Here is a 13893-nt window from a genome sequence, read left to right on the forward strand (position 1 = left end):
GGGTCCCAAATTTACCACTTCTGTCTGAAAAGGGGTATGTTATTTTACCCTGTCTGTATCTTTTTGTCATTATTTCTGTCTGAAAAAAGGACCATATTTTCCAAAGACTGTCTCTAGAGCTTGAGTGATCCAAAAATCAGGAAAATTAAGCTGATTTTTTCTTTCTGTAACTTCATTTCGGTCGTCAACTTTTTTTATATCCCCGGGAGTCCATCTAGGTAAATAAAAATAGCTGACCACCCACCCCCATTTCCCGGAATAAATAAACCTGAAACGGATATAAATCCTCTGATTCGCTATTTACCATTTATGCGTACTGTCTGGAAAGGGATGTCAAATATCCACAGTTTGTCTGAAAAGGGGTAGGCAATTTGAGTTTATTTCTTTCTGATAAGGGATAGGTGTTTCAAACAACCAGCTACACACCTCTTTCAGTATTTTTGCAAGTACCCCCCTCCCGGGGGTTGCCTGCATTCGCACTCAACATGTGTCTTTGGTGAATGGATTTGGCACGTAGTTTGTTTCCATTTTTTAAAGTTTTTTATCGCTGTTCGTGCATCCTAGAAACTTACAGTTTTTTTTCTGACCCTCCCATGACCATAAAAACATTGAAACTATAACACTAGTTAAAATTATGGTATAAAATTTTGATCAAAACAACATTACACTGACGAAAAATTTCCACTTGATTATCGATTCACGCTGCCCCGCGGTAATGGCGGCCGTGAGCGCGCCGCCTACGGCGAAGGGGTAATTCATCTGCTTCTCGGATTCGTCTATACGTTATACAATCTCAGTACGTGAGTCCCTCGACACACAGTATGATACATTCCGGCCAAATTTATCTATCCTCCATTTTAAAATCAATTTTAGAATCCAACTGAGATTACACTCTGTCCCCAACATCATGTTGTACGCTGCTTTCGCTGCCATCACTGTTGAACCATATTTCATTGGTGTCCAAAGTTGATGTGTCATCGTTGGACACTATCCTGCTTTTTCCTGAGCTATGCGATGAACAGCAAGTCAGCTCACGGAAACCACGTCGAAAGTTTGCGCTCATGATGGAATAAACGACCGGTTTATATACACCTATCGCATACAATGTGGTATCCACGAGGAATTCGTAAAGAGAATACCACTTATTGTCATATAACGAAACGCGTTTAATGAAAAATGACGCTATTGTGTCTATGACGGTGGGGAGTAGCAGAGCAGTATATAATCCCACCAGAGTAAGAAGTAAATCTAGCGCCCTCTTACAGGCAGACACGATCTTTTTATTTGTAGATAGCAACACCTGGGCCTCTGTCGATCTAAGAAACGCGTTGATCTTCGTAAACGAAACACTGATAATTATTAATGGTAGAACATATAACAGGAGAACACGCGAGAGAGAAACCCGCAACAAATTTGACGAGCCGTCATTGAGGTTACAAACACGAAATGACGCATTGGCGGCGCTGACATTTGAATGGGTATGAGTAGATTCACGCCACACACCGCTGAAAATGGTCGCTGGGATTGCAGCAGACACGGAGAGCAATTGAATGATGGTTGCTACAGTGAAGAACTTCTTCATGGTCCGAATGCTGTATGTTCTGAGTTCACGGGATAGTATAAAACACCTACAAAAATATTTTTAAAACAAATTTTCGATGATTTACATAGATAATTTGAAGTTCTACATTCAATATCCTTAGACATTAACTGCCACCGAGATCTCGTTGAGGCGGAAAGAGACACGCGACCAGTTTTTCCCTTCAAATAGTATTCCATTCGTTCCAATTATCATGTCAATTGTTTCAATTACCATGGTTACATACATTTACATATATTTTTGAATGATCTATAGATGCACAGTGGTAACTCTTATGAGCGAGAATGCATAATGTTTATCAATTATCTAACCGAGGAACAATTTTCATGATTATCCTAAATACTTACCTATCAATACTCATGACTGTCAGCGTTAATATAGTGATAGTTAGAGAATAGTCCTTAAAAAACGACATACTCCTACAAAATACAGTACCAAAACTCCAATCCTATAACCACATATACATACATACGTTAAGTTCTGGGTTTTAGTAGTTCTTTTGGTATCAACAACAGTGTATGATATACGCAGTGCAGATGCCGAAACTACTAGCCGAAGTTTATTTACTGCCTGAACTGTTGCTTGGAACACACATACTATGTATAAAACATCGTGTTCTAATGTGTGTACAATATCTCATTATCACAGTATTCATATCTCGTATATTGTTGTAATAGGTTACATTAAATAACTTACTTCATACACGTGTTTACTGATGATGTCAAACGGCATGGCCAGGAGCAGCATGATGATGTCACCAAGAGCAATTTGTGCAATGAACATATTGGTTACACTTCGCATGTGTTCATTCACTGCCACCACCGCTGTCACCAATGCATTGCCTGTAACATATATTACTAAGAGTTCACATTCGCACCATTACATCGATGAACATTAATTAAAGAAGCTGCAATAGTTTATAAAAATTTGCAATGCCATCTATATTTGATGAGTGCACGTTCACTACTTGTTAATCATGTATTGTATTATATAGATTCATGCGAAATTGTATCTCTGATAATGTTAATATATGAGTCTATACTGATGCCATTGCCTCTTTTCATTCAAATGTCGTTTCCTATCTATTTCTACATGAGGTGAATTGAATGTCTAAGTAAATAATAGTACCAATGACAGTGAAAGTAGTCCCTATGGAATGTAAGCTCTGATGACATACACTAAAGATTGCTGTCGGTTAAAATACTCTCTGTCTTATTGTTGACTTAACCTTTTTAACAACTCTGATGGCGCATATGAAAATTCACTGTCGCATACGACTTATTTACCATTCCCGTGTCACTGAGAATGTTCTAGAACCGTACTGTGTCTGGGTGGAATATTCTAGATTTTGTTTAGAAACTGGTTGAATAGGTAATAGAACACTGTAGGAGGCAATAGAAGGTAATGGAACATTCTAGAAATTTATAGTAAATTCCAGGCTCATTATGTATGGTGGTGTAATGGGTATATATAGGGAAGTTTTTCAGCACTGTGTTCAGATCGGAGATCTCGTTGAATTGTATTGGAGTTTAAGTATCTAGTTATTGGAGTAGTGGAGTTTTACCGCGTTATTGTACTTGATGTTTGCTGAGTATAATAATACCAGTACCAGTTGAAACCTTATTTGTTGGCTCCGTGTTCGCATGTTATCATCGCCGCCAGGGAAGTCTTTCTGTTGCTGTTGCCATTTTGGTATTTGAACCATCACACCTGTAGTATACCAATTACGGTAATATTACGTTGCGTGTGACATCTGGGGGCTTGTCCGGGAACAGTGAAGACATATAGAAGACAACATGGCGAGCGAGATGAAAGATATGTCGAAACAAGAGTTGATGGAATGGGCGGATGAACTGGGAATGACTGGAGAAGACAAAAGGAAATTTATTTTGGAGCAACTGAGTTCTCAGCGGGCTGACAGACAAGCGACGAGGGAAGAGAGAAAGGCAAAAATTGAAATAGAAGCAGAGATGAGGAAAATGGAGATTGAGGAAAGAAAGGAAAAGTTACGGCTGGAAGCGGAAGCAGAACAGCGAGAAAAGGAAAGGGAAGCAGAGGTAAGGAAAATGGAGATTGAGGAAAAAGCGGAAGTAGGCGAAAGTAGGCGAAAGAGAGAAATTGCGAATGGAAGCAGAACAGCGAGAAAAGGAAAGAGAATTTGAGTTGAGGAAATTAGAGCTGCAAGCAGCAATGCCGGAGTTCCAACAGGCTGATTTTGGCGGTCAACGAAATGTGGTCAGTGATGCACAGTCACCAAAGTTGCCTGCATTTGTTGATGGTAAGGACGAACTTGATAGTTATTTATTGCGGTTTGAGAGGTTTGTAACGAATGCGAGTTGGCATAGAGATGGATGGGCCACAACATTGAGTGCGCTGTTGACTGGTAGAGCACTGGAAGTATATTCCAGGATGTCCGACACTGATGCAGTTGACTATGATCGTGTGAAGGTGGCGCTGTTGACAAGATACGATTTCACAGAGGATGGGTACAGGAAGCGATTCCGTGAAATTAAACCTGAAAGTTCTGAGAGTCCTGACCAGGTAATTGTGCGGCTTAAGAATTATTTTGCTAAATGGGTTGAGTTGTCAGGCACTGCAGCAACATATGATGGTGTTACCGACTTTATGGTGAAGGAGCAGTTTATTGGTGCCTGTACAAGAGATCTTGCAGTTTATCTTAAAGAAAGAGCACCCAAGAATTTAGATGAGTTGGCAGTAATACCAAAGCAGTACCTAGTGGCACATGGTCGACAGGGTAGTAGTATCCGGTGTTATGTATGTCAGGGTGTTGGTCATCAAGCAGCACAATGTCCATCCCGCGTTACTGATGTCAACCATGACAAAGGTGAACAGTGCCTTCAGTGTGGTGCCATAGGACATGTGGCTAAGTTCTGCCGTAGTGGGCAACACAAGGGTCAAGAATGAAAGAGTGTCAAACCCAGCACTAATACTGGTGCAGCTGCAGTGGTTAAAAAGGAGTCTAATATCAGTGCTAGCTGTGCTGTTCAAATTAATAGTGATGTGCCTAAAATTATTGAGAAGGACCATTTGTTGTTAGCATCGGGGGAGCAGTTAAAGGTTGTGAATGGTGCACATATGGAACAGAGTGGTGTTGTGGAGGACAGGACTTTGCCTGTGGGTCAAGAGAAGGTTGGTGACACAGTTGTGACCATGTTGAGAGACACTGGGTGTAATGGCATTATAGTCAAGGTGAGCTTGGTACCAGATGACCAGTATACAAAAAAATGGGTCATATATTGATGGTTGATCGTACTATAAAAAGGGTTCCAGTCGCCATGGTGGAAATTTATACGCCATATTTGAGAGGCACGGTTGAAGCATTATGTGTGCAGGACCCAATCTATGAGTTAATTGTTGGGAATGTGCCTGGAGCAAGACCACCAGATGACCCGGTCAGTGTGGAATGTGACTGGAGCAGTAACAACCAGAGCACAAGCGAAGAAATCTGGTAGGGTGAAGCCGCTCAAAGTGTGTGATGTAAAGACTGGAGCACATGTAACAAAAGACAAATTAATCGAGATGCAGCAAGCAGACACATCGTTGAAGAAGTATTATAATAAGAGAGAACCAGAAGTGAGAGGGCACCATACAACCGAGTTCCAGGTATATGGAGGCTTGCTATATTGTGTGTATCGGGATCGTTCAGTTCCAGGAGGCAAATAAATTTCGCCTATATTTAGCCAGTGTGGAGTTCATTTTCAGACGGATCATAAACCATTGTCTTACCTGGATAAAGCCAAGTTTGCAAATGACCGAGTGATGAGATGGGCGATGACTCTGCAAAGATATGATTATCGTGTTGAGGATATTCCTGGACGGGACAATGTGGTAGCGGACTACCTGAGTAGATTGATGGACTGAGGAACTTTTGAACAGTAGAGTAGAATGTTATTCGTTTATGACTATATTTCATATTTTATTATATTCTACTGTATGTGATTTTCGAATTTATGTACTCAAAGCTTTATTCAGTTCGATATGATATATTGTATTGTTGTTTTATTTGAAATTATTTTCGTATTCGTATTATTGACGTTGTTGCTAGTCATGTAATATTATATGGTATAATATTCTTGAGAGGGGAGGCATGTCGCATACGACTTATTTACCACTCCCGTGTCACTGAGAATGTTCTAGAACCGTACTGTGTCTGGGTGGAATATTCTAGATTTTGTTTAGAAACAGGTTGAATAGGTAATAGAACACTGTAGGAGGCAATAGAAGGTAATGGAACATTCTAGAAATTTATAGTAAATTCCAGATTCATTATGTATGCTGGTGTAATGGTCTATTTATAGACAGTGTGGGTGTATATAGGGGAGTTTTTCAGCACTGAGTTCAGATCGGAGATCTCGTTTAATTGTATTGGAGTTTAAGTATCTAGTTATTGGAGTAGTGGAGTTTTACCGCGTTATTGTACTTGATGTTTGCTGAGTATAATAATACCAGTACCAGTTGAAACCTCATTTGTTGGCTCCGTGTTCGCATGTTATCATCGCCGCCAGGGAAGTCTTTCTGTTGCTGTTGCCATTTTGGTATTTGAACCATCGCACCTGTACTATACCAATTACGGTAATATTACGTTGCGTGTGACACTCACTATCCTGTGCACGAGGTGTTTTATAAATGTATTTGTGTTGTTTATATTAAACAAATCACATGTCATTATTCTTCCTAAGAATGCCCTGCCATGTAGTAAACTTTATTCGATTGATGTGTATATGACTTTGGTATGTCGAAAACACAAAGAAGCTGTTCTCTGATTAGCCAGAATGTTAGGGGCTAGGGTTCGGTAACCAATCAGATACAATCCTGCAAGTATCTTTGCATTGACTTCAAAAAGACATTAGCATTAAATTTATGCTTTATGCTGACATACAGAGCTGTGAGTTTATGAGTGGTTCTGTTTCAGATATATATTCCAAACAGAAAACGAATTTCTAGAAAATATTTCTTTACGTACATAGACTTTCCATTACATTGCATTGTGTCCCGTATGTGTTAAATTTTAATACAATAAATTGGAGTTTACATATATTTGATTTTATATAAGAACAAAACGTTCTCCATTTATTACATAGTGCATAGTAACGAATAAGTGACGGATGGATCTGCTCATTAAGTTTACATTTTCAATACGGTAAATCAGTTGTGTGAACACACACATATGGATATGTTATCTCAGAGAATTGAAAATCAATCTTGTTAATGACGCTGTAATCGATACCGACATTATACATATACGTCGGATACAACTTATTGTCGAATATTTTGTGGACTATGGCGACCTTTGTCAAACAAGGGCGAGGGTAATTTACAAACATTTAACTAATACGATAGCAATTATTTTAACTGTGTAAATAAAAAGAAAATATAGCATGTAAGTGGCAATATGCATGTCACGCTCGTGGAATATTAATTGTTAAATCGAAGACATTGGATAATACAGTAGCAGGCAACTGCGGTATTTTCTTTGATGTAACATCTCTTGAGATTTCGAACGTTCGATGTGCATAATAAGTGTCGACTATTTCAAGACAAAATTTACAAAATTCTAGAAAAATATTGATTACGTTTATCGATAGGCGTATTTTAAAACAAGTAACTTGCCTATGCTACATAATGCGGGCAGCAGGACACACACTAGTAAGTTTCAAACGAATTTTATACACTGTGTTTGTAACTCGATGCAAGTCAACGAAAATAACAATAATAAGTGTACATCAGAGTATATGAACAGCGGTACCAGAACTAGTTTGTTCGAAACTTATTTGATGCTGCAAGTTTTCAAAAATGGGCTACATAATCTGTGATATGGTGGTTGTGGACGCTTGCATAATAGAATATGACTTTCCATGGAACGTTATCTCATTATACTTTCATGTTTGTTGTAGTTTTCTGCCCTATTTTCTAGTGCCTTTGGTTAAATTGAAGTTAAGTTTTCATTGATTTGTAAGCGTGTTCACAAAGTGTTGCACACACGTACGAAGAAACACAGTAATTAATCTAGCAAAGAAAACTGCCTTCATTATGGTTAAGTTACGAGTACACTTGAAACATACAAGTGATATATGCTGCGGTTCTGATTGGGTATTAGATGAGTAATAGCATTCGATTAATATAATGTCTAACTCTTCTGATATTTGTCTACTCCAGAATTGATGGAAATCACTGAAAGCGGCAACGGGAAATGTAGATCAATCTATAATTAAACCGGTTTGACTTATATATGTACTTGTGCGATTTTACACCTCACTAGTCATGCCTATCAACTTTAGGTGGGCATAAAGTCAAGCATGTGGTCAAAAGCGTTAACATCATCGAATCTATCAATATCACATATTCAGTAAATGTCTCTGTCTCGCTAGATCACGTGGGAATTGGGGTTCATTTGCTTAGCAATACATAGCTTCAAACAGTAAGCTGAAAACTATGTTTACAAAAAGGCGTAGAAGTCAGAAATATACTAAAATGGCAAAAACGGCGGTAAATGAACTCGCTTGTTATGACAACATTGCTCGTAATGACATGAAAGTGTAATTTGTTCTAAGTATGGAAATCTTATTCTGTTCAGCATACGAGCATATTATTTAACGTGTCACGTACAGTTTCACTGTAAGGCTACGTCTAACATTAACATACGATGAGGGAATATCTTCCTAAAGGTCTGTTTTTAAAAGCATAAGTAGGCACATGTCCAATTATGTATCTTATCACTTGAACAACGTATGTATCTTTGCAATGACAATTATACAGATTGAAACAAAAATACATATCACGTAGTTGGTTTTGTAGAAAGCGCCACCAGAAGATGTGTTTAGTATTAATTCACTCAGAAAAATCGTTTGTAAATGAAAAAACAACAGCATTCTAAAATTACGTTTTCATTTTAGAAGCCATGCACGCACCAGGGAGACGTCGACACGAGCTGAAAACACAATATGGTCGATCCCTGCATAAAGCATATTTTTTTGGGTTATTATATACAATTTAAAACAAGTTTTTTGTTTCTAGAGTGTTCCTAACCTGGTAACTGGTCTATACAATAATCGATTACAATTGGTGAAATTGTATTATACGTGCAGTATGTTTTCAATTTCACTGATAACTGCATTAATACTATACACATATAACACTTAAAATGTTGCACATCAGTTACACAATTTCAATTATTATCCCAAACCACTTAATTCATTTTTCGATTGTCAATTGTAACTTTCAATGCATATATAAACGTACAAATAGAGTCTCCGCACGTCATTGTTAACGACATCTAATGTGCAATTATTAAAAAAATATTTTCGCCAATCAAATATTACGAGACGATAAGAGTTGTAACTGTAACCTCGTGTTAATTTAGTAACCACTTCTCAATTGTGCAATATATTTGTATTTATTAGTCTCTATGTCTTCGTATATTTTCCCACGTGGGGGAAGTGAGCTTTTGTATGACACAGTACAGACATCTGTGAATAAATTAAATAATGATTACAAATTGGAAATAAGGTTCTATAAAGTGGCATTGCATCTTTGTTATGTTAATTCTGTTTACTAACAGCTATATTTTACACACGAATGCATTTACTGCTCCCGGTGTCAGACCACAAAAATAACAGACTAGCAGGTCTTTACGTTGGTGGGATGCGTGCCATGTTTGCTTTTGAGCCTAGCAAACCGAGACGTTTCTAACGCAATAACTATTGCTATTTCAACAAATAACGGGGCCGATTCATCTGTAATAAAATAGGAAAAGGTCTTCTGGAGAATTTATTGATCTCGACGATAAAATTGTACCTGGGGAATCATAATGGGGACCCAGATGCGGTTGAAAATGGGGTTTGCGAAGAAGGAAATGTTGACGGCTAATACTTGTGTTGTGTCTGAGATCATCGTCTTTTTGTAACAGTGCTGATGAAATCGTGGTTAACGCCGATTCCATGTTATTTTCCACATTGCTAAACAAAGAATTTCAATAGTCGATTATGTTCATGTGTTCTGAAATTATAAATAAATACATTTTAGGCTCATAGAAAATATCTACTAAACATTAAAGGATAACAATAGCTCAATTTCGCGTAAATATGTTTTCAAACGCAATATCCACAAAAATTACGTTATGCCCATACGTAGTACACTATCGATGAAATGACTCGATAAATGCTGGAAAAAATTAACACAACAAGCAGATAAATGCTAGTACGTTTGCAAATCTTCGGTTGTGCTTGAGTCAATAAACTACCTCCAAGCACTGCCATAGCACGCATCCTACAGACCCAAATACCGTTACCACTCTTTCACTGTTCTTTCAGTGGTCTGAGACACGGCTGAGAGAGTCTCAAACAATGCTTCAGTAACACATTAATACTTTCAGATCTTGTACAAATCAGCATTTCAATCTATTTTTTCATATTGTTAACATGTCACATGTTAGAAACGTGGCTTTTGGTTGTACCTCACCTCCTAAGCCTAGTAACCCTTGAACTAAAGACATTTTTAAAGTGTAAAACAATGTTCAATCTGGTAATTTAATATCATATTCATATACCATATTACCGTTTCAGTAGTTATTTATACACTAACATGAATCTTTAGTTAATTTTACGCGTAATATGGGATAAACTGGGATTACGGCAGCTGGAAGAGGCAAACTGTGTAAAAGGTTGAATACGTCTCTAAGCAGAACAGTTTTCCATCTGCTTCTTTTGAAACATCATCTTAACTTTATTAATCATCACATTACCGAAATACATTATATTTTTTATATGAAATACAATGCAACGATGGACAACCATTAATATGGATAAAAACGCATGCGCACTTCTCATTCTTAGATGGTGGTGACAGACGTCAACAGCAACTGCTTTTGTGAGCTTACATTAAATGCTTTTTCCAATTTACGAGAAAACGCTGGCAGTGTCACTGTCTATAAAATATCAAAAGGTGTGCCGGATATCATTTCAAAAGCTCCGAGTATCATGCCTAGAAAATGACAAGTTCCTAATGTGCGTATAAAGAAAAGGATTCTCCTAAATCTCCCGTAGACACATTAACAGTTGCACAGTTTCACAGCCACAGGGCAGCACAGTTATGTGTGTGAAAACTGTAAAATGCCCAAACAACTATGCAAGAAAGATGATTGTGGCTTTACCATGAACAAATCATTATTATGAAAAACCGAAATAGAAATATATACATGCGAGCGGAGAATGTATGTGATTTTTATTTTATTTTATTTTATTTTATGTATTTTATGGGAACTCTAATTACAGTGGCTCCAATTATTTTCGTAATTTAATTTGCGGAGTGTATTGTATATAGTTGTATATAGTACCCAGTTAAGCGCATTTGTATCAAATTGCCTCGCATCGATTTGTCTGTTACAACTGGTGCAGGTGTGTACATGATACTTCCATGTATAATACAGTCTTTGGTATAGATCCTATGTGCGCACATACGTCGTTGATATAACGTGAATGAGTGAATGACAAATATATTACATCCCCAATAACAGCTGTACTACAGACCCGACATCAACGTTTCGCAGCTTCACTGTAATGCAACGGTGTGGCGTTATATTATATTGTTTTACACGTTGCCACACATTCAAAGCTTCTACAACATATAAAACCATTAGCGATACCATACGATACAATACGATAGACAAACAAGAACGCTCTATTCGAGCAGTTAACAATTCAACAACCAGAATTTGCAGCGTGAGTGTCTTCCAGGCCATGGCATTTCTTTAGTTTCAAAACAGACCAACCCGGTATTTAGAATTTTAATCGTAACATTATTTTTATTATAATATATGTAACATATAAAATTTAAAAAAAAACATATTGAGTTGCGTGTACAGCTTACCTGCAATGCCAAATAGTAGTACTACTAAATACAGCAATACAATCGAGACTGTCTTTGCACTCGGTGGGTCGTCGTGTTTTTCGGCTTTAATAGCAGTACGCCACATATCGTCCATAATCGGGTACATATCGGGATCCAGTTCTGCCATGATAACCTAGTTCCAAGTATATCAACGTAAATATCAAGATTAAGTTAGCTGTGGCGGGGGTTGAGTGGGTTTTGTGGTTGCACTAAAGGTATACGTGGATATATTACTGTGAGTGATGACGATGATATAGTATACTGCCGACTAAAGTCGAATAATCAATGTTCGAGATGCACATCACATGCCCCACCAAACTGGATGTTCCATTATTTCGGTAGGGATGTCGCCCAGGAAGAATGAGGGAACCTTCTTTTACGTCATTCATTATTAATGGAACCCAACTCATCAACACTATAATCTGATACAAATCTCGACTTGGTAGTATTTCTCTATTAATCACGTTTGTCTCGAGTTTGAGTATCAGTGCTCATAAGGGGAAACGTGGTGAACGTTTCAAAAGTCGCGTTGATCACGGAAGACGAGAGTTCCGGTTGACAAAAAAAAAATCATAATTTTCGTTACGATAAAATGTGTGTTTTTCAAATGAGGAACGTTTATGTAATAAATTAGACATAGAGAAATTTAGTCAGATCCAAAATAGTTACTATACCAAATTGTTCATCTAGTATTAAATATTAAAATATAATGTTCAATAATATTGATATTCATATGTGCGATACAAATCCAACCCAAGGTCCCGAGTCTATTTCAATCAAACCCTGGTATGACAGATTTCAATGGATCTTTGGAAATGTTTGATCTTGGATATTGACTAACGCAATAATAAACAATCTAGACAAATACCTATTATGTATTTCACATACTCAATTAGTTGCACTAATAAGTCTAAGCACGTAAGTTTGTCTTGCTATTTAGTAACCATCTCGACAATTCGTTTGCTTTCAAATAGGATCTGTATGAGGACAGATCGCTTACTTTTTGTCGTACAACCAAAGTGCTATCATATCAAATAATACCTTGATACTTCGACTTTCCCAGTGATGTTTTTCAGCACTTATTATGATGTAATATATAAATGATTCGATCGAATATGGCCGCCCGTAGGACATTTTTACATTACATCACTATTGTCTGCACACATTTATCAGACATTACTGTGCCAATTGATACCTCATTTCCAGCCTTATATAAAAAAACTAGAAGATAATCTTCATGGTTCTGAAATTCCACTTTGTAGTGACAATCCGGATATAGCTCTGTAGAAGCTTGTGTAATGCTCATGCGCAGTTCATTCAAATGTTATCTATAAATTGGGGTTATCATGTATGTCATCCATTTAAGAGAACGATCTGCGACCTTTCAGGGAAATCTATTTACCAGATTAGCTAACCCTACTTTAAGTTCGCTGTCGAAAATTATCTGGCACTCCCCATCTAACAAGTTTTCATTATGCCTCGTCGTATTGCATTGTGTTTGTTCTGTGTTGTCTATTAGCGGCGTAATGCATAACACATGGTACGGGGAGATCAGTGCCCGTGACCGAAAACGTTACAGAATTTACGTTTTGTTTTTTTCCTGCATTGAACGAAGGTGCTCAAGATATGATTTCAGACAAAGTGTCAACTTTAATAATAGTCAGAAATAAACATTCACATAAAAAAAAGAAAAAAATATGTTAATGTATTTGACATAGAACACGTGTTTCAATGAAATCAGCAATCAAGTAATGATTCTGATAAAACATATTTCTAGAAAAACAACAGCAATTACTTTTTCTCACGAAATGAACAATTAGGTTTTATGGCACAATGTTCAGTTCTATTTCCGGTAATTTATTCATTAAATCTAAAAAAGATCGTCAACCCGAAATGAGCAGTTTAGAATTATCATAAAAATATCACTATCTTAAAACTAGGTTGGTGATTCAATTGTCCATTTTCTCATGAATAATGGTACAACTATTTTGCAAATTACATACCGACAGTTTCAAACTAATAACACAGTCGATATATGTATTACATACGTGTAAACACTATACGCCTTGCAATTTGAATTACGTAATTTGTATTACGTTTAAATAAATCATTTATCTTAATTAAAACCATGTCCTGACTTGAAGTAGATGTTTGCCAGCAGATCGTTACGCAAGGTGCTTGCACTTACTTGAGTACGACGTCCGCCTTTAAACCCGTCTTGTTATCGACTAAACTGGCTATTTGCAATCACATCAATAATCCTATTGAGTGGGAACGTCTGCTTGGTTGAAATGGTGTCAACTAATAATGAAAGCTATATTTGAACGATTTGAGCAACGATACGATACAGTGAATTATTATTGATAAAAGACGAATCATAACGATTT

General features: G+C 37.2%; 1 protein-coding gene across 1 annotated transcript; it reads right to left on the reverse strand.

Annotated features, from left to right (window-relative positions):
• Nucleotides 1–886: 886 nt before the first annotated feature.
• LOC102802282 (gastrin-releasing peptide receptor-like) lies at nt 887–11633 on the reverse strand. The gene is made up of 4 exons (XM_006820152.2): nt 11486–11633; nt 2297–2442; nt 1948–2048; nt 887–1628 (listed from the first exon to the last, which is right to left on the reverse strand). Exons 1-4 carry the CDS (start codon nt 11631–11633, stop codon nt 887–889), a joined length of 1137 nt encoding a protein of 378 aa, XP_006820215.2.
• Nucleotides 11634–13893: the final 2260 nt, after the last annotated feature.

The sequence above is a fragment of the Saccoglossus kowalevskii genome, chromosome 18 (assembly GCF_978046115.1).
Source record: "Saccoglossus kowalevskii chromosome 18, keSacKowa6.1, whole genome shotgun sequence".
In the NCBI taxonomy this organism is placed as follows: domain Eukaryota; kingdom Metazoa; phylum Hemichordata; class Enteropneusta; family Harrimaniidae; genus Saccoglossus; species Saccoglossus kowalevskii.

What these genes read in the sequence shown, in the direction of transcription:
- LOC102802282 (XM_006820152.2), bottom strand. Translation starts at nt 11,633, where the DNA reads ATGGCAGAACTGGATCCCGATATGTACCCGATTATGGACGATATGTGG. An exon ending in ACTACTATTTGGCATTGCAG is followed by an intron (nt 2,443 to 11,485) that starts GTAAGCTGTACA and finishes TATATGTTACAG; the next exon opens with GCAATGCATTGGTGACAGCG. An exon ending in ACAGTCATGAGTATTGATAG is followed by an intron (nt 1,629 to 1,947) that starts GTAAGTATTTAG and finishes ATATTTTTGTAG; the next exon opens with GTGTTTTATACTATCCCGTG.